The sequence below is a fragment of the Chanodichthys erythropterus genome, chromosome 7 (assembly GCF_024489055.1).
Source record: "Chanodichthys erythropterus isolate Z2021 chromosome 7, ASM2448905v1, whole genome shotgun sequence".
NCBI classification, from domain to species: domain Eukaryota; kingdom Metazoa; phylum Chordata; class Actinopteri; order Cypriniformes; family Xenocyprididae; genus Chanodichthys; species Chanodichthys erythropterus.
In genome coordinates this window covers 1326356-1347181 of record NC_090227.1, presented here as the reverse complement: position 1 = coordinate 1347181, position 20826 = coordinate 1326356, and the positions used below count along the sequence as shown (strand labels likewise).

The 20826-nt window shown below is 34.4% G+C and overlaps 2 protein-coding genes across 5 annotated transcripts in view; one reads left to right on the top strand and one right to left on the bottom strand.

The window, feature by feature from the left end:
• The window catches only part of mob2b (MOB kinase activator 2b), a 51396-nt gene extending 32772 nt beyond the window's left edge, over window positions 1–18624 (top strand). For 3 of the 4 annotated variants that reach the window (XM_067389574.1, XM_067389572.1, XM_067389571.1), the window contains exons 2-5: window positions 10326–10486; window positions 12438–12531; window positions 12975–13099; window positions 17228–18624. In XM_067389574.1, the coding sequence (XP_067245675.1) occupies window positions 10326–10486; window positions 12438–12531; window positions 12975–13099; window positions 17228–17499 (652 nt within the window). In that variant the 3' untranslated portion in view covers window positions 17500–18624. Of the gene's footprint in view, window positions 1–1395; window positions 1634–10325; window positions 10487–12437; window positions 12532–12974; window positions 13100–17227 lie in introns of those variants that run through there. The other variant, XM_067389573.1, reaches the window with a different exon arrangement.
• A 1733-nt stretch (window positions 18625–20357) lies between these two features.
• Window positions 20358–20826, bottom strand: part of abcc8b (ATP-binding cassette, sub-family C (CFTR/MRP), member 8b) — a gene marked incomplete at its 5' end in the record, with an annotated part of 38102 nt that continues 37633 nt past the window's right edge. The window contains 2 exons of the mRNA XM_067390736.1: window positions 20358–20626; window positions 20713–20775. Of these exons, the coding sequence (XP_067246837.1) occupies window positions 20489–20626; window positions 20713–20775 (201 nt within the window). The remainder of the gene's footprint in view (window positions 20627–20712; window positions 20776–20826) is intronic.

Sequence of the window (20826 nt, the reverse complement as noted above, 5' to 3'; positions counted from 1 at the left end):
TTATTATTAGATTGAATTACAGCTTGGCCAGTGCAGTATTTTTAGGTATGCATATGTTTGCACCTGTATTTTTAGGCACCATATATGCGCTTTATATATTTATATATATAATATATATATATATATATATATATATATATATATTTATATATATAATATATATATATATATATTAACCCCAAAAGTGCTTGAGTGTTTATATAGTTTATAGTTATATAAACATATAGTTTATAGAGTGTAGATGTCAGATACCTGTACTTACTGTGTTGTTGAATGTGTAGCTAATATGAATATAGACATTTTTATGTATTTTGCATGGTGTTTTATTCCAAAACAACTTACAGTATAAATTGTATCAGCAAAATGATGCTTACAAAAACAGCACAATAAAAAAAAAAAAAAAAAAAAAAAAAAAAAAAAAGTCTAACATGCTGTACAGTTTGGTTTGTTAAAAATTAATGTCACAAAATAATGTAAAATATGCCACTGAAAATCTGTCCTTTTTTTAAAATGAATTTGAAAAAGGAAGGTGCTATAAGGTGCATAGAGCAATGACAATATGACAAAGTCCATTGTCCCAATTTCAATCAATGTATATTGATTATTGTTGATATTAGTGTTTTATTTCTGTTATGGCTGTATTATGATTCTGTTATGAATAATATGTGTGTGAATGTACCATCTGTGGGGGGTTAAAGACAAATTTCCATGAGAATGGATAATAGGGCTGGGTGAAACAGCAAAAAAAAAAAAAAAAAAAAAAAAAAAATATATATATATATATATATATATATATATATATATATATATATATATATATATATATATATATATATATATATTACAATATAATGAATATAATGTTTTATTGGTATCGATAATTATTGAGTTTTAGTAGAAAAAAATTTTTGAATTTAACCAATGCATTTTTAATTAAGGCAAACAACAAATACTTTTTAAAACAAAGCAAAATAAAATGTAAACAAATCCTCCTTGTATTTTATATTAAGATTAAATAAATAAGTGAGAAACTTAAAGCTGCACAATTCTGGATAAAATGAGAAACTTTTTTTGCTTGTTTCAGATCACCATTCTGAATGACAACTAGACAAAATAACGTTTAGAGGTTCTGACAAAATATTAAGTGCTGTGGTCTATTTTAAAATTTTAAATATATTTGAGTTATTAAAAAAAAAAAAAAATCTGTTTGGATGCATGATTAAATGACACGCTCATAAATAGTCTTGTTTTGTTACTGGATAAATCTGTTTACTGAAGGTTCAACATCAAATAAATTTAACACTCACTTGTCGCCACCTGGTGGTGAAACAATGTAATTGATAAATGTGTAATTTCCAGTGCGTTCAAGTTTCTTTCAAAAGCTTTTATCTGAACTATAAACTTTTATCTCAGTTCTTCTGTGATAAGCTGAATATCTGTAGCACAGAAATAAAGATAGTGTGTGATTGAAAGCACTGTTTGTGCAGCTGTTAATACCGACATGACAACTGCTCTCTCAAGACGAACTTTGAAGTAGATTAACTGTAAGACGTTAGGAAACCATGAAACTACCACACTGACGAGCTGACATGTCCCTTTGTACTAACGAGCTCCTCGTCGCCAGCATTGTTGGGTAAGTTGCTCAAAAAAAGTAGTCCACTACAAATTACTACATTTAAAATTGTAATTTGATTACATTACTGATTACTGCATCTAAAAAGTAATCAGATTACTAATTGGATTCAAGTTACTTTGTGGTGTATTTTTGTAGGTTTTCAAACTGAAACTCAAAGTTCTTTCCGTAATTTAATATCGACTGAAAAATATTACAGTAGTATGAAAACAGCAACTTGACTTAAATATCCATTAATCATCTGTAGGTATGCATGTGTGTGGTAGCTTTACTGTGTTAATGTTTGTATGTAACTGCATTAAAGAAAAATGCTGAAAACATTTATAATAACGTTTGAAAACAGTAGGCCTTTGTTCAGAAGTTACCTTCCCTCCCGATCCTGAACAGAAATCCAATCTAGCTTGTTTAGGCGAGGTTGGACCGCTCTCGTCTTGGGCACAAGTATCCTCCTCCTCCTAGCGTTCTCCTGTGATTCACAATGACGCATCCGCGCCAAACGTGATTTCTTTTAGAAATGCGCTTTACCTAATTTCTTTTTTTTCTTGTAACGCAAGTAACATGATTTTATTGACTTCAGTAACTGTAATCAAATTACGTAAATTTAAAATGTAATGCATTGCGTTATCAGGAAAAGTAATTAGAATACAGTAATGCGTTATACCCAGCTCTGGTCGCCAGCAGGTACAGCACTCATTTTCATGTGTTTGTGTCTTCTGATCTCACGCTCTGATTGCGCAACTTGTTTGCGTGTCACTCGTAGCGCGTCTGTTTGGGACGGAGCGAGCTTGAGAGTTGTTCATGCAACCGAACGGCATGTCTGTTTACATTTTAATGCATTTATGTGAAACCATATCTAGAGCTATATCGAACATTTTTTTCTATCGTTATCGATTAAGACGTACCGTCGATAAATATCGATACCGTTTTATCACCCAGGCTTTCCGGAAAATAAATGAAATAAAATAATAAAAAAATAAATATAATAATAAAAAAAATAAAATAAAAATATATAAAGTATTTGATTTATTTTTATTTTATTTTTTAAAATATTTATAAAAAATAAAATAAAAAATAAAATAAAATAAAAATATATAAAATATTTGATAATTTTTTTTATATAAAATATATATATATATATATATATATATATATATATATATATATATATATATATATATATATATATATATATATATATATATATATATATATATATATATATATATATATATATAATATATATATAAATAAATAAAAATAGTAGCATTACAATTAGTTGCATGAACTCAACAAAAACTAAATAAATAATAATAAAAAAAAACATTTTATGTATACATTTATTCTCAAAACTTTGAACCTCACTATATATATATATATATATATATAGGTGGGTAGCACAGTAGATTTCAACACATCCGTTATCTTGATTTAGTTGGCACTCTTTTTATCCAGAGCATGGCTTTGGCTATCAGTCTTTACTGCCTTCCAGATTACAATGAAGGCTAATTACTTGTTTACGAATATTCAGGTACAGTGTTTTGGTGAATAAGTAATTGAGTGCAGTCTGGCTGGGCCGATGGCGTTTGGGATTGTTCTGTGGCCTCAGGTGAGCTGGAAAGTGACCTGCTGAAAGAAGAGCGGTCTTCCTGTCTGTCAGTTAATCATTTAACAAACCGCAGTGACCAGTGAACTTCTACAGTGGCGATTATCATCTATAATGCTTCTGAGGAGCATGATATAAAGATCATCTTCATGTTAGTTGCTTGATAATTCCAGGGATTAACACATACTTGATGAATACTAATAACACCTCTCCAGCTCTTGAGGTTTGTGCGGTTATAGCTGAATGAGTGTGATGTTTGCATTGGAATTGTGACTCACAGAATTGGTTGCTGAAACTGCTATTCCAAACTGTGTTTATAAAGTTATAGATAATATGAATTTTATTGACTTGTGTGTCATAATCGTAAATGCATCATAAATGCCACACCTTTGCATGAACTTTAAACATCTGCAATTGAATCCTTTTTGCATCATTGATCTGTTTTACAGTTAAAACTGAAATCCGTATTGTGTAAAGCGCTATTGAAATAAAGGTGGCTTGACTTGGATTTGTGGAAGATGGTGATTTTAATGCAGTAAGTTACTGCTTACTATAAGTCTCAAGCTGACATCCATCTAATTTTAGTCTTTAGTAAAAACAGTCTTGGCATTGATTCCTACTGACTGTGCGTTCCCACAGACTGTGGCTTTTCAGAGAAAGGACTAATTTGATGTTTCTATAATAGTCTTTTAAGTGGCACTTTTAAGGCCCTGGAGCATTGGTGGCTGGTCAAGTCAGCCAGTCTGGAGTCTGGAGTCAAAATGGTGTTTCGTCAGCTTGGTACATATTGAACTTAATCTTGCAGATTTGCTAATGTGTTTTAGATGGGATCAGCGTCTGAAGAAATATGTGGAGACTCCCTAATTTGAAGTGACTTTGCCTTTTAAGTTGTCCAATAGAGCAAAAGGATTAACCCAAATATCAGGTTTTCTCACCAAACCCTCAGAGCAAAAACCCTAATGGCAGTAAGCAAACTAACCTAGTTCTTAAACCACATTGCTTTCTTCTTCTCTGCCCATTAATTTGCCTAAAATACAAATAATATATTTAAAACATTTTTCCACCCCTTCAGTCAGGTTATTACTGACGTGCTTGGCATTTTTCTGAACCCGAAGGTCAGTTTGTGCGTAGGATTGTCATTTCTGAATAGTTTAAATAGTTTACATTCTGCTTGAGATGATGGTTCAGATTATTGCAACTTGGTGTATTTAATAACTCTTTCAATGGATCAAGATTTGCAATGGCCATTCTATACATTCAATACTTTTGAGTATTAGCAAAGGATTAGTTCACTTCAGAATTAAAAGGTCCTGATAATTTACTCACCCACATGTCATCCACGATGTTCATGTCTTTCTTTCTTCAGTTTTTGAGGAAAACATTCCAGGATTTTTCTCCATATAGTGGACTTCACTGGGGTTCAACGGGTTGAAGGTCCAAATGTCAGTTTCAGTGCAGCTTCAAAGAGCTCTACATGATCCCAGACGAGGAACTACGTCACGCGGGACCTTTCCAACGTGATTACATCATGCGTGGAGCATCTCAGAGCAGTGCAAGATGAGCATTTGTGGTTAAAAACTATATAATTTTCTTTGAAAATGAGCGAAGGTTTCTCTAGATGAGACTCTTATTCCTCGTCTGGGATCATGTAGAGCTCTTTGAAGCTGCACTGAAACTGACATTTGGACCTTCAAGTCCACTATATGGAGAACAATCCTGGAATATTTTCCTCAAAAACCTTTTTTTTGACTGAAAAAAGAAAGACATGAACGTCTTTGGCATGGGAGTGAATAAATTCAGGACATTTTAATTCTAAAGTCAAATAATCTTTTAAATAGCGTCTTTTGCATAATGCATCAATAAAGTAAGGAAAGTATTTTATCTCCATCTTGACTTTTAAACTACAAAAATGCGTCAGTAAGTCAGTGGAATGTTTTTCAGCGTGTCTCGCCCATAATGGACTAGGCATGTAGCTTCTGAGTATTTGCCAAAGAACATGCCCTGAGAATAAAAATAGGCTCGATTCAGCACAGACGAATGTTCCTAATCCCATTTTCAGCGCAAACTTTTCACATTTCACAGTCTGAGAATGACCCCAATCTCTTACATGACCATTCAGAACAACTGAGCATGTCTCATTCCCACAAAACCATCAAAAAAATGAAGCTGGTGTCTTCTCAGACGTAATGTCTGCAAAGGAGCAAGCTGCAATCTACTTCTCCCTCCTTTTGGCAGTCTGTAGTTTGTTAGCTGAACCCAACTTCCTTCCTGGGATCATAATCTATTAGGCATGTCCATTGCATCATTTGACTTTCCTGAAAACCACAGGCACGGCAAAGTTTTCTGAGGACGATAAGTCCGAGTCTGACGTCCTCCTCCCTCTTTTATTAACCATAAACTGAATCAAACGCAGCCAGGTTGGTAATCAAACCTGATCCTAATCTGTTTGGGGTCAGTGGACTGATGGGTAATCAGCAATAACTGCTTCTTGAATCATGACTAAAGTCTTTTCATATCTGCTTAGCACTTTCAATGGCTGTGAGATGATCAGCCCTTGGATGGATGATCACATTAGTTTTTTGAGCTTGTAGCAAGTCCAAAAGTGACGAGCAGCAGATATATCATGGTTTTCAGTGCTGTTTTATTGTACTTTTGGTCATTGCAGGTTAAAAGCCACCTGATGTTCAGTGCTTCTTCTTCCATGAGGAATAGGAACAGTTAAGATGGTTATCTTTGTAAGAGCGGAGCTGAAAAAGCCCCCTTATAATCTTGAAAGAATGAAGGCAACCTTTGATCTGTAGAGTAGAATAGTAAAACCTGTATATTACTGTAAGTTTAAGGTGTTTTTGGAGTGAATAAAAATTGTTTAAAGAGGACCTATTATGCTATTTTACAAAGTATTTGGTTTTAAAGCAGGTTTTCCTGCTTGAATGTTGATTATTCTCCTCATATTCTCCATTGTTGCAGCTCCTCTCTTCCCAGTCTGTCAGTAATCCTCTGTTTAGTTCCTGTCTCTATGAAGCCCCTCCTTCTGAAAAGCACAATGTGCTCTGATTGGTCGACTGGAGCAGTGTGTTGTGATTGGTGTTTGGGAAATGTCCCGCCCCTTACCATAACCGCCAGGAACCGCAACTCAACCAGGCCCCGCTCCTTTACTCTGCGTATGAATTATTTAAATGAGGAATATTGTGAAGAAAACTCAAGATGGAGGCGTTTCAGAAACGCTGACACCGATATAGAGACTAACTCACGCTGGAGGGACTTTGGAGAGACCTTTTCATGCTCAAACAGTAAACATTTGATGTCTGTGCATGAGTGTGAAGTGAATCTGTGGTTCACATTGGAAAGCAGCTGCTCTATGAAAGCGAGTCATTGGCTCAAGGCGCTGTGAGGCTGCAGGAGTGTCCTGTTGCTGCGTCTCTTGTGGGCCTTTGGACTTGCAGTTGTTTAACAGTTTGAATGGTCCTTTGTTTCTGTATCTCTTCATGTAGTCTGAAGTGGTGCTGTAGACTCAGGCCATCTCTGCACTTGTCACTCTGTCATGTGTTTAGAAATTACTGCATTGAGCAAAATATGTGCTGTAACCAATTAAGCACCATTGTGCGGTGTACAAGCACATCTGTCTGCCGCTGATGCAGTGAATGAGAGCCGATCTCTGAAGGCAATTTGTCATTCACAGAGCAGCTGTTCTAACTGGATGTGATGCAAGAAGATTCCAGCGACAAGCAGTTCGTCTGTCCACTCCAGCACAACCACGAGACGTGACGAAATCAAAACTCGCAACCAAATCAGTGCAAAATCACAGCCAATCAGAAGAACTTGTGGGCGGAGTCTCTCTGCAAATGCATTGCACTCGTGACCAAATTAATGCAAAATCACAGCCAATCAGAAGAGCGTGTGGGCGGAGTCTCTCTGCAAGCGCATTGCACTCGCAACCAAATTAATGCAAAATCACAGCCAATCAGAAGAACTTGTGGGCGGAGTCTCTCTGCAAGCGCACTGCATTCGCGACCAAATTAATGCAAAATCACAGCCAATCAGAAGAGCGTGTGGGCGGAGTCTCTGCAAACGCCTTGCACTCGCGAACAAATTAATGCAAAATCACAGCCAATCAGAAGAGCATGTGGGCGGAGTCTCGAGTCTCTTTGCTCTCTTCATTTATTTTAAAGTACTTCTGTAATTAATAAAAGTAAAATATTTGTCTTTACTTTAAGGATTAGAAGTTGTGAAGCAAGCCCTATATATTTTGAAATAGAAACAATCAAGATTGAACATTTACTGAAAAATATTTAATTTTATCTGTTAACCTGCATGTCATTTGACCGACATCAGAGAACCGTGAATATGCAAATGTGTGTTGTTAGATTGTAATATATTTTATGTCTAATGGGCTTGGATTGGGAACCCTTAAATAAGGGATTTGCAGGAGTCCAAGACTCTGAGCGGGAGATTCATCCCGGTGTTTGTCCACAAACTCTTGTGCTTGTTTGTACTGATTTAAGATGGACCGGACCATTAAACACCCTCACGCTGAAAGCAGTTTCCAGAGGGCACTTCCTGGCTTTAGTGCTGTGGTTTTCCAGGAATCATGAACTGTTGGTCTAAATGGACTGAAAAAGGAAGTAAAGACACAGTGATGGGGTGAATTCATGGATTGATCAACACAATCGATCTATAAATGAAACCCAACTTTCATTAGCGTATCTGGTCAGAGCGATCAGTGTATGTAGTGTGTGAATATTAAACTGCTCCAGGTCATGAAAGTCATCACAGACTTGCACTACTACAGCAAAAGACAGCTTGGCAAGAGGCAGAGGCGAGTTTTGTGAGGTTTGTGGTGGTGGTCAGCGGTCGGCGTGTGGATGAGTCCGGTGTGTGTTTGCAGCGCTGGCCTCTGGCAGAGGTTTCAGGACGGCATTAAAGCAACAAGGCCGGTCTCTGTGTGGAGAGCGTGAACTGGCCCGCGGCCCCGCAGTCGAACAACATGGCAGCAGCTGCCTGAAGACCAGGCCAGTGTGTCTTTTCAGATGGACACAGACACGGCTTTATATCGTGCTGCTGTTATTGGATGGCTGTGCACTAGGAAAAAGCCAACAAACTAAGATACGAGACCTCTTTCCTCTTTCTGACTGTTTTGAAATCACATGATGGTTGATGTCAGAAATCTCTCCACTAGAGGTCAGACAATACTGGGCAGCGTTTCCCAAAAGCATTGTAAGCCTAAGTTGATCGTTGCTCCATTGGTTTCAATGGAGCTACGATCAACTTAAGCTTACGATGCTTTTGGGAAACGCTGCCCTGGTTTCTACAGATACTGGTTAAAGCCCATTTCCAGTCAATAGGGAAATAGTTTTCATGTACTCCTGTGTACAGATACACTTTAATGTACAAATATGATCTGCAATTCATCAAAAAAAAAAAAAAAAAAAAAAAAAAAAATAAAACTAGTATTAATAAATAAATAAATGATGAATAATTTAAAATATGAAACAATTCATTATTCATAAATAATAATTGAAATTAAATAGCATCACATTAATATTATAAAAAAAGCATAATTATTTTAATTTATATTTTTATAAATAATTGAAAATAATAAATATCACAATATTATTTTTCAGTACATTATTAAAATAAGTATATATTAATAGTATTAATATTAATGAAATTAATAAATATTTTAATATTAAAATATTTATAAATATTTATAAATTATTGATAATAATAATTTAAAATAAATAATTATAAATAATAAATACTATTATAAATAAACTTATAATCATTGGTATTTTTGAAAATTAAATTATTACTATTTTTGAGTATTAGTAGTAATAATAATAATAATAATGGAAAATAATAATGGAAAATAATAATTGAAAATAATAAATAAAATCACAATATTGTTTGTCAGTACATTAAAATAAGTATCATTTATTATTATTATTATTATTATTATTATTATTATTAATAATAATAATTCAAAATAATAAATATTATTTATACATTTAAATTAAAAAATAATTTAAATATTTATAAACTTTAATAACATTGTTATTTTTGAAAATTAAATTATTCTTTTATTATTAATAAGAATAAATTATAATTATCTTAATAATTATCATTGCCACTACTATAATTTAAATTAAACATCACAATATTGTTTATGAGTACATTATTAAAATAATAATTGTTATTATGAACATTAATGAACTTAATTAAATTATTTAAAACAACATTTATAAATTATTAATTATATTAATTGAAAACAATATTATAAAATAATATCTTTTATAAGTAAAGTTTAATAATCATTGTTTTTGAAAATGAAATTATTATTATTATTATTATTATTATTAGAGTTTTATCTACAGAAATTATAAATCAATCTACTCCCCACAGATAAAAAGTAACTGGCTTGAACAAAAACTGAAGTCTGGCACATTTTTCCTGACCCACTCACTCATCTGGACAGTAAAAGTTTGTTGAGGTTGTTCATGGTTTGGTCTGAATGCCTGATTTACGAATCGTCGTCTGTCCACAATGTCTCTCGGTGCTGTGAGGTCATTGTTGGCTCTTAACGCTCCTCTTTTCCATTAAAGCAGCTCTTGTAGTTTCTGGTTTTACTGTATTAGTGTGTGTTTGATGTCTGAGACGGGTGTGGTGGAGGACTGGGAAGGGGCGGTGGGACTGATGGTAACACAACCCGCCCGGGCTAAAAATAGATGTGGAAGGAAAAGCCTGGATGTCTGTGGTCTGCTCCGTTAATTACAGGGAAAGGTTAACCGTGCAAACCTGCAGTGGAAAAGTGGATGTGCAAAGCATTCTTTACATGAGGTGTCCGTATGCGTTACATAACACACGAGTAAAATAACTCTCAAGTAATTAACTATATCTCTGTGTAAACGTCCGAGATATCCCATCGGGCTAAGTCATATTTGAATATTTGTAATATATATGCAATGCTTTTACTGTGGCTTATAATTGAGCATCAAGATTTTTTTAGATATTTAGAAATAAAATGTTATACATTATAATTTCAGCTCTAGCAGTATGAGTGACCGCTATTTTCCCTCGTTTCATCCCACACAGGAAGGGCAAAGGGAAGCCCAACGGAAAGAAGCCGACCCCCGAGGAGAAGAAGCTTTACCTGGAACCAGAATACACCAAAGTAAGAGTCGTGGATTTTGAACTCAAGGAGCTGGTGGTGTTGCCGAGGGAGATCGACCTGAACGAATGGCTCGCCAGCAACAGTAGGTGTCCCCTGTGACCTCGTCTGGCTCCCGCAAAAATAAATGACATTTCCAGAGCTCTGGAATAGATTCAGTAGTGTGTATTACTCCTTTTTTGGCAAAAGCCACTTTGTAGAAATGCAGAGGAGATGTTATGTTGTTTTTAATGTGATGAAGTCCCGACCCTTGACCCTAACCCTGGCCGACTCGACTGTCTGTCGTTGTGTTGTGTCGAGTTTCTAGGTGTGTTTGAAAACATCTCTTGGTCAGCGGGAATGTATGATTTCATAACTGTATGATAAAGCGGCTCAGAATAACATTCCTCAGCCCACCAATCACACCATTGTTTGCGTTTCCCTCCATTTTATCTTGAAAGAAAACACATGTGAAGAAACCATAAAGTGCGGCTTAATTTAGGAAACATTAATGCACTTTCAAATTCCACAAGCACTTATTAAACCAAATCACTGCCTTTTATGGTGAATTCAGGCCTTTGCTTTACAGCTGGATCTGTACAGTCTCGTTTGCTACCTTTGAGGGCATCGCTTCATGCATTTCCCGATAATTGAATTGTTAAATTACAGATGTTACACAGTCCTTGAGATGACAGTGTTATTTTAAATGGGAACACAGTTGATCATTTCACTCTTATTTCGCTCATATTTTTAGATATTTCTATAACTTAGTTTATTTTATAAAAGCATGGGTCAGCGTTGACCATTTAAGATTGTGCCAAACGTCACACAATTGTTTGATTTTGTGGGATTTTAGAGTAGAAATGCATAATCTGGATACTTCTACATAAGTTATAAATGTTTATTATATATAAATATTTACAAATTCACTTTTTGTGAACATATAAATAGTAATTGTAATAATTATATATGTAAATTTAATAACGTGCATATTTGCATCCATTTATAAAAAAAATAAAGAAAAATTGAGAAAAATGGTTATTTACACAATAAAATTTAATAAAAAAACTAAAAACAAAAGTTATTGTTTATGCATAATTTAATGAGGAACACAAATGTATTTATGTTCTTTGCCAATTGATTAATTACTAAAGTAGAGCTGTAGGCCTGTCACTATTATTTATTAATTGTATGATTGAGGATATTCAATCTAATTGCAATTATTTGAGATAATTTAGTAATTTACATTTCAGTAGCTTAATTCAGACTTATTATTATATTATATTATATTATATTATATTATATTATATTATATTATATTATATTATATTATATTATATTATATTATATTATATTATATTATATTAATTATATTATATTATATTATATTATATTATATTATATTATATTATATTATAATAATATTGTTATTTATTAATAATATTAATGTGGTGATATTTATTTAGTATTATTATTATTATTATTATTATTATTATTATTATTATTATTATTGATAATGACAATACTATCAACAACATTTCATTATAATTATTTAGTTTAATATTATTTTAAACTATATCTTTTTTTATTAATTATTAATTTAATAAATACTGTATAAATAGTTTTACTGTCAAAAAGGTCATATTTGTACATTAAAGTATATCTGTACACAGGAGTACATTAAAACTATTTCCCTATTAATTGGAAATTGGCTTTACAACAAACTTTTATTATTATATTATATTATATTATATTATATTATATTATATTATATTATATTATATTATATTATATTATATTATATTATATTATATTATATTATATTATATTATATTATATTATATTAATTCATTTTCACAGCATTAAAGTAAATAATATGGGCCTATTTATTATCATTTTATTACTTTATTATATCCGATTCCAAGTAAATAAATAACGTATTGGGTTTCGTGAAGAAAACAGAATTAATTCTTTAATCACAGTTATTTAAAAAAAGAAGGCCTAGATTTGTGTTATTATCATTGCTTAATCTCTGAACCGTCTCTGTGATTCTCTAGCCACGACGTTCTTCAATCTCATCAACCTCCAGTACAGCACGATCTCCGAGTTCTGCACGGGAGACACGTGTCCGGCCATGACCGCCTGCAATACGTAAGTATCTATTATTCATCCTGGCTCTGTTATCCATTATTAAGCCTGCGGAGCGGCAACGCGACACTCTTCTGTGACAGGAGACCCTCAGGGGTCGTGACCCGCGGCGGAGGTCGAGACCTGCAGTCGTGTTTGACCCCGGGGAGAGAAGTGATAGTAAAAGAATAGGAAGTGGAATGGTTTTTAATTCAGTGCGTTCTTCCTGTTGTGTTTATGATCGGACTATAACTGGGTCACCTGTGTGCTGATGGGAAAAGGAAGGCGCTCCAGTGTTTACTGAAGCACTTAGCCAGGATATGAAACTGCTTTATGGGAAGACAGTTTGGTTAATGAACAACCACGGTGAAGAAAGTGTGTGGGGATGATGGGAGGAGAGCGTGCTGTATGTATTGGGTGTATATTTGTATTGGGATCTTCCTGAACCAAATCTCTCTCTCTCTCAGGACATACTACTGGTATGATGAAAAAGGGAAGAAGACGAAATGCACAGCACCGCAGTATGTGGACTTCGTCATGAGTTCTGTTCAGAAGCTGGTGACGGATGAGGACATCTTTCCCACTAAATATGGTGAGCGAGTCTCCACCGACACCTGGTGGATGAATGTGGAACTGCATGACTGAAGCAAATAGGCTGTTTCTTTTTTCTTTTTTTTTAGCAATACATAGTAAAATATATCTATATAATATGTAACTGTATCCCAAATGTGAATATGATCTTAAAGATCAATATAATTATCTTGTGTTTTGTTTATTTTAAAAGCATCAATTTTTGTAAATAGCTAATAAACACACACATCTGGATGGTTGCATGCAGGTGCATGGATAAATGTTTAGGAAATGGGATTCATAAAATATAAAAAATTTCACAAACTACAGCAGTTTATTACTTGTTTAACCCTCTGGTCACTAGGGGTCACACTTGGCTCCTTTGCAGTCAAAAGTGATCTAAGCCCTTACATGTAAAAACCAATATAATATATTTTTGTTCAATACTATTATTTAGAATTTTGAGGGTATTTTATGACACTGTGCAATATTTATACAATTTCTATTAGGTATTTTTCCCCATTTAAATTGATACACACTTCTTTTTGTAACATATTTTTAAATTATTTTTCAATCAAAGCAGTATTTCATGTTAAAATAGAGGCATTTAAAATCCAATTTTTCAAAGGTAGATTAGCGCCATCCGGTGAAACATCTGTAATGAATCAGTCTTGAACACAGAGGAGGACATTTTGTTACATTTTAGAGTTCACCCCTTCATTGCTGTGCACTTTTTCTTTTTGCACAGTGGTTCAGGGCCGTGCAGAGACCTTTGGAGGGGCAGGTGCTCAAAGTATAAAAGGGGCACATGGAACAAGGCTTTAGCGCTGCTCAAAATATCAATACAGCAATATATTGTGATGCATTCCTTGCTGATTCGCGTATCGATATGGATGATTATGTATTGATACAGCAGCAAATGCTGTGATGCAGTTTTGAAAAAGAAACAGAATGGGAAAGTTTAAAAGTTAAAAAAAATATTTTCTTTCCACCTAATAATAACTCTGGGATTAGAAAGTTGTCTTAAGTTGTCCCAACCTGATGGCTTTTTCTTCTCTGTTTTACAGAATAATTAAGAACAGCTGTTATAGTAAAAACTATAGAAAACTTTATAGTAAAATCGACATGGCCCATGTTTCCTACAGTACAATATAGTTTTATTATCTGAAAAAAAAAAAAAAAAAAAAAAAAAACATTAATTGGGGGATAGGATGATGGTGGCCATGGCAGGGGTAAGAGTGAGAAATCATCAAAAATATAAATAAAGAAACTAAAATATGTGTGTGTGTGTGTGTGTGTTCATTCTGATGGCACCCACTAAAAATCACAGTGTAGCATTAATCTTATAAGTGGAGGATGAGTGGTTGTAGGCACTTATAACAGAAGTTTCCTGTTGGACATGTCCCTAAAAATGTTAATGACATCATTGTCACTAGGGTCACCTATCCTTCACACTGCACTTTGATGTCAGGTCAGGTATATTATTCCATTTTATATTGACATTGATATTTTTACATTTATTTCCAGAGAGATATTATTGAGTTTACAGGCTAAAGTGGTCTTGCTGTTGTAAACAATGTTGCTATTGTAGGAAAAAAAAATGTGTGTCACATTTAAAATATAATTATATTATATTATTTTTATTTTTATAATGATAATTCAGAGAATGAGAAAATTTGAATAAGTCTTACCAGTGTTGTGATAATTATTTTTAAGGCACTCTACGTTTAAAAATAAATAAATAAATAAATAAATATTGTAATATAATAATAGTTTAGTCAAATAACATAAAAAAGAACAGACCCCTCGATGCCTGCCTGTGAAACTTTTCTCCCTCAAACAGCACGCTAACGTTACTTCTACACTACAGACTACACACAGCAATATAAACAACACTTCTGAATGTTCTCACATCACATCGTTCTTGTAAAATAATAATAAGTAAATAAACTTCAAAATCACTTCGCTGAGAATGAAACACCACTTACCAGCTGCCGCGGTGTTGAAAATATCCCCTGGCAATTAAAAATGCGCGTGCGGCATGGGGAATCGTGCCGGTCGGATGAGGTCCTCGTCGTCAGGTAAAAGGTCATCATGTGGGTCATTTTATTTACGGCTAAATTATTATTAATAAATTTTACTAATATTTAGACATTCACAAAAGGTCATGTTATTACAAAAAAAAAAAAAAAAAATAGAGGAAATTTTGCTTTGACAAAAGGGCACTTTGAGCACTAAGGGGCAAAGGGGCAGGTGCTCAAGCACCCAGGCCCCCCCCCCCCCTGCACGTGCCTGCAGTGGTTGATTTGTAGTGTGTATCCCCAAAAGATTCTGAGTTTTCGTATTTTTCCGTATTTCCCATTCATTTCCTATGGTGGTCATTTTTGACCCCGAAGGAGCCAAGTGTGACTATTTCTTTTACAACCCTTTAACATATCTGAATTATGCCAATGATTTTTTTTTTCACATAGCTAATGCAACAAAAGTCACCAAGTGTCATCCCATTCCGATGAAGCAAAAATAAATAAATAAATAAATAAAAACATATAATTTTTCGCTTGTTTTTGACTGAAGAGGACAGGCTTTTGACCTTTATAATTGTACATATAATTTTAAAATTGTGATTTTCCAGGTTTTGATGAAAATATATATGTATAAATATATAATCTGATATAAAACATAACTTGATTTATAGTTAATATACACTATCAGTCAAAAAGTTTGGAAACATTACTATTTTTAATGTTTTTGAACAAAGTCTCTTATGCTTATCAAGGCTGCATTTATTTCATAATAAATACAGAAAAAACAATAATATTGTGAAATATTATTACAATTTAAAATGATGGTTTTCTATTTTAATATACTTTAAAATATAATTTATTCCTGTGATCAAAGCTGAACTTTCAGCATCATTACTCCAGTCTTCAGTGTCACATGATCCTTCAGAAATCATTCTGATATGATGATTTATTATCAATGTAGGAAACAGTTGTGCTGCTTAATATTATTTTATAACCTGTCATACTTTTTTCAGGATTCTTTGATGATTAAAAAGTTTAAAAATAACAGCATTTATTTAAAATAGAAATCTTTTGTAACAATATACACTACCGTTCAAAAGTTTGGGGTCAGTAATTTCTTTTTTTTTTTTTTTTTTTTGAAAGAAATTAATACTTTTATTCAGCACGGATGTGTTTTAAAATGATAAAAAGTGATAGTAAAGATTTATATTGTTAGAAAATATTTTCATCAATGAATCCTGAAAAAAGTATTACAGTTTCCAAAGAAATCTGAAGCAGCACATCTGTTTCCAACATTGATAATAACTGATCATCAAATCATCATATCAGAATGATTTCTGAAGGATCATGTGACACTGAAGACTGGAGTAATGATGCTGAAAATTCAGCTTTGATCACTGGATATAAATTACACTTTACTATATATTCACAGCTGATTTACACTGGAATAATATTTCACAATATTACTGTTTTATTTATTATTTGTTTTTCTGTATTTATTATGAAATAAATGCAGCCTTAATGAGCATAAGAGACTTTGTTCAAAAACATTAAAAATAGTAATGTTTCCAAACTTTTTGACTGATAGTTTATACACTAGTGCTCATAAGATTGGGTCGTTTTTTTGTTTGTTTGTTTGTTTGTTTGTTTTTTTAAGAAATTAATGCTATTATTCATCTGGGTTGCAGTAGATTGATCAAAAGTGACAGTAAAGACATTTATAATGTTACAAAAGACTATTCTTTTCCACTTTTTATTCATCAAAGAATCCTGAAAACAAAATGCTTCTGGAGCAGCATGAATGTTTTCAACATTGATAATAATCATAAATGTTTCTTGAGTATCAAATCATCATATCAGAATGATTTCTGAAGGATCATGTGACACTGAAGACTGGAGTAATGATGCTGAAAATTCAGCTTTGATCACAGGAATAAATTACACTTTACTATATATTCACATTACAATAATATTTCACATTTTTTTACATTATTTTTGATCAAATAAACACATGAGCATTAGAGACTTCTTTAAAAAAACGTACCCACCATACTTACAGCCCTGATATGAATATGAGAAATATTGCTGTTCTCGTACAAACCGCTGTTTTCTCGTGTCCTCTGCAGGTAAAGAGTTCCCCAACACCTTCGACACACTGGTGAAGAAAATCTGCAGGTATCTCTTCCACGTTCTGGCGCACATCTACTGGTCCCACTACAAGGAGACGGTGGCCATGGACCTGCACGGACACCTAAACACACTGTACACGCATTTCATAGTCTTTATAAGGGAATTCAATCTGATGGACCCCAAGGAGACGTCCATAATGGACGACCTGACGGAGGCCCTCTGCACGCCTCTGCCGCCTCAGCCACAGAACCACGTGACCGAGAGATGAGGCCGGCGCCCGGGCTCTCGCCGCACCTGCCAAGCCGGGGTTCAGAAGGTCTACGGCGCTCACAGAGCCGCTGGGACTCACAGACCTTCACCCTTCCAGAACATTGTTCTCTTTAGGACCCAGTAAGGAGCGCTCAGCCGGGCCGAATGACCTCAGAGGCGGCCCGTCTAACCCTTTAACCAAGAACAACCTGATGCTTCTTTCGTTTCCTTCCCGTTTTTCGCTTCCTTTCGCATCTTCCCTCGCCCCTTCGATGCATATGAGCAGCACTTTTCCCCTCTCTTGGTGTAATAAGGGTGTTGGCCTGGTCCTCGTGTATGGTATAAAGGTTTCTTTCTCGTTTTTTTATAGGGTAAAAGGGGAGTGTGTGCGTGTGTGTGTATGTGTGTGTGTTCAAGGCTTTTGCACTCAGGAACTGAGAGAGCTGTCAATGCTACCTGCTCAACCATAAGCCTCTCGGTGTCACTTTACTCATCCTATAGCAGTCCCATCATCCCGAACGGTCCTCTACTTAAACGGGATAGACTTCTGTTGCATATTAGCATGTTAACCACTGTAGAGGAGACCCTCTGAATGATTCGACGGGCACGTTTGGCTCCAGGGCCTGGGTTCATGCGTTCTCTCTCGAGTGACAAAGACATTCGCGTTGTCTGCTGTTGAATCCAAACGCCTGCTCTTCAGGCTCTGGAAACGTCCCGACGTTTGGAGCGTCTCGGGTGCAGTGGGACGCAGGGAGGCTTGTAATCATGTCTAGCCTCATTCTGAAAAGACGATTTGTGAATGGAAAAGAATGTACACTTAGTGTCTACGTATCGATCGCAAAGATTAATATTATCTTAGAGTGACTGAGCGAGCGAGAAAAAGAGCGGCAGATGTTTTAGTTCTCCCTTCGTCGCTGTTAAGAGAGTTGTGTTTCGATGACCTCTTTGTGAGAAGATCGGACCCTTTTCTTTTTTCTTTTATTTAATTTATTTCTTTGTTTTCTGTTTCTTTTCGTTTTGGTTTTAGTTGACAGTTTCAGGGCTCCTCAGTTCTGGCTTTTGTTTTATGTATTTTAATAATACTTTAAGTTAAAAGCGATTTAATATTTTAAGCTCTGCAAATTATAACCTAATAAAATATTTAAAAGTCACAAACTTGGGTATTTCTTTTTTTTTCTGTGAACTCAAGATGATGTGATTTCATGTGTCTTGGTGATTGTAGCTGTCATAAGCCATCAGCATTATTTTTGCATGTTTAACAGTGGAATTCCTGGTGAAAAACTACATTACCCATGATTCTGCACAGAAAACTCCACTTAACCAATCAGAGAATCGATGCCAGAAGAGATCCGCCCACTTACACAAAGCATGTTCAATCCTGCACATCTTTTGATTTTAGCATAGTGTATTTTGGTGACGCAAAGAGCAAATATATTAGACAGTTAAACACACTTATCATGCTTTAGCTGCAAAGACAACAGGAAAATCAGTCCCTATATGGGGGAAGAGGCAGGGAAAAAAAAGACGGAAGAAATCGAGTCGATTATTTTCAATTAGTTTTATTATGCACTGTGATTTCATACGCATTATATAGTAAGCTATGCATATTTTAAATAATATTATTAGTATATACAGTACTTATGATAATCATTAACTGATAGTTTAGGGAGACCCGATTTCAAGGGAGGATCTGACATGTCATGACACCGGAGCTACTTCTCTCTGTTTATGTATATGAAGAGTCAGGTACTGGGCTGCTCCACAGGTTGTCGTCCCGGCCGGTCTAAAATAGTCGGAATATGAACACTTATTATAGGCAGTTTGGAAGATGGATTCATGATGTACTTGCTTATTATATACATTCTGTACATTTAAAAAACCTTTAATTCACCCTTCTCTGGGAGTTTGATTGACAGGCGGTCTGACCAATCATAATGCTGAATCTGTCGTTTGTCCAATAAACAAACCAGACAGGAGAGTTGGATCATTAACATTTGTGGACTTTACCTTGAAAATGGTGTGTATTGACGTCTTTCCTCGGTTGAAACAACATACCTTCTGATGTTCATTCATGTTTATTTCATGCTATAACTAGTAAAAGAGGAATCGGTTCACGTGACGCTTGAACTGAGGCGCTACAGCGATCTGTCACCACACATTAAAGAGCCACAAAATGGCATTTATTATATATATTATATATATAATGGCATTTATTATATATATAATATATTTTCTGAAAAAAATGCCAATTTAAGACCAAAGGTAACTTTCTCTGTCGGCGCGTTGTCCGTGTCCTCTTTGCTCCACAATGTATTTCTCACTGCGTGAAAATGAAGTGTGGTGTGAGAACGATGTCTTTTGCAAAGGGTCATTTCACCTATAAAACTCATAAAACGATCATGCTGAAGCATGCAGATAGATGGCAGTGCAGTCAAACATCATTGTTGTATGTTTTCAAAATGGGGAAGTGCTCTGTGGGAATAGAAGTATAAAAAAATTGTAAAAATGCTTTTTAAAATAAAGTATTGATTAAAGTTAAATATATAAATAGATTAAAATAAATAGAAATGTAAATTAATAAAACAAAATATTAGATTAAAAATGTGCTATTATTAAAATAAATACACAGTAAAGTACTAGGGAGTAGAAGAAAAAAAACTTTATTTTTTTCTAAACAAGAGATTTACACATTTATAATACTTATTTTTCACAGTATAAATTGGATCCTTATACATAAAAATGTTTTGCTGCATTTTAAATTTGAGGATGGGGGTGTGTATCATCTGAAAGATTGAAAACCCCTGTCCTAAAGTACATACTGAATACATGTTTTAAAAAGGGACAATTTATTATTCATTTTAATTTCTGATAGTTTAGTTCTTATAATAGACCCTCGCTACAGATCTCCAATATACAGATTACTATGTAATTCAGCATTTTATTATTTTACAAGCAATGAACTATACAACCATAAAGATCCCACATATTCCTCCTCCATCCAACCATCTTTATTTATCCGCTCGCACAAACGCGGAGAAAACGCTGTCCTTCTGCTCCAGCAGCACATCGGGTTCATCGTATTCGACGATCGCACCGTGTTTCATCACGATCACCGCGTCCGAGCCCAGGATGGTGTGAACGCGATGCTGTCCGACACAAAACACATCAGCCATCAGATCGCAACCAAGCCATGCTGAAGACGGTTCATAGTGCGAGAGGTGCAGGTACTCACTGCTATCGTCACCACTGTCCGGTCTGCAAACGCCGTCATGACTACTTTCTGCAGAATGCTCTCCTGCAGGAGCAAAGGAAGATGGAGATTAGGTCAACTTTACATGCAGCAAAT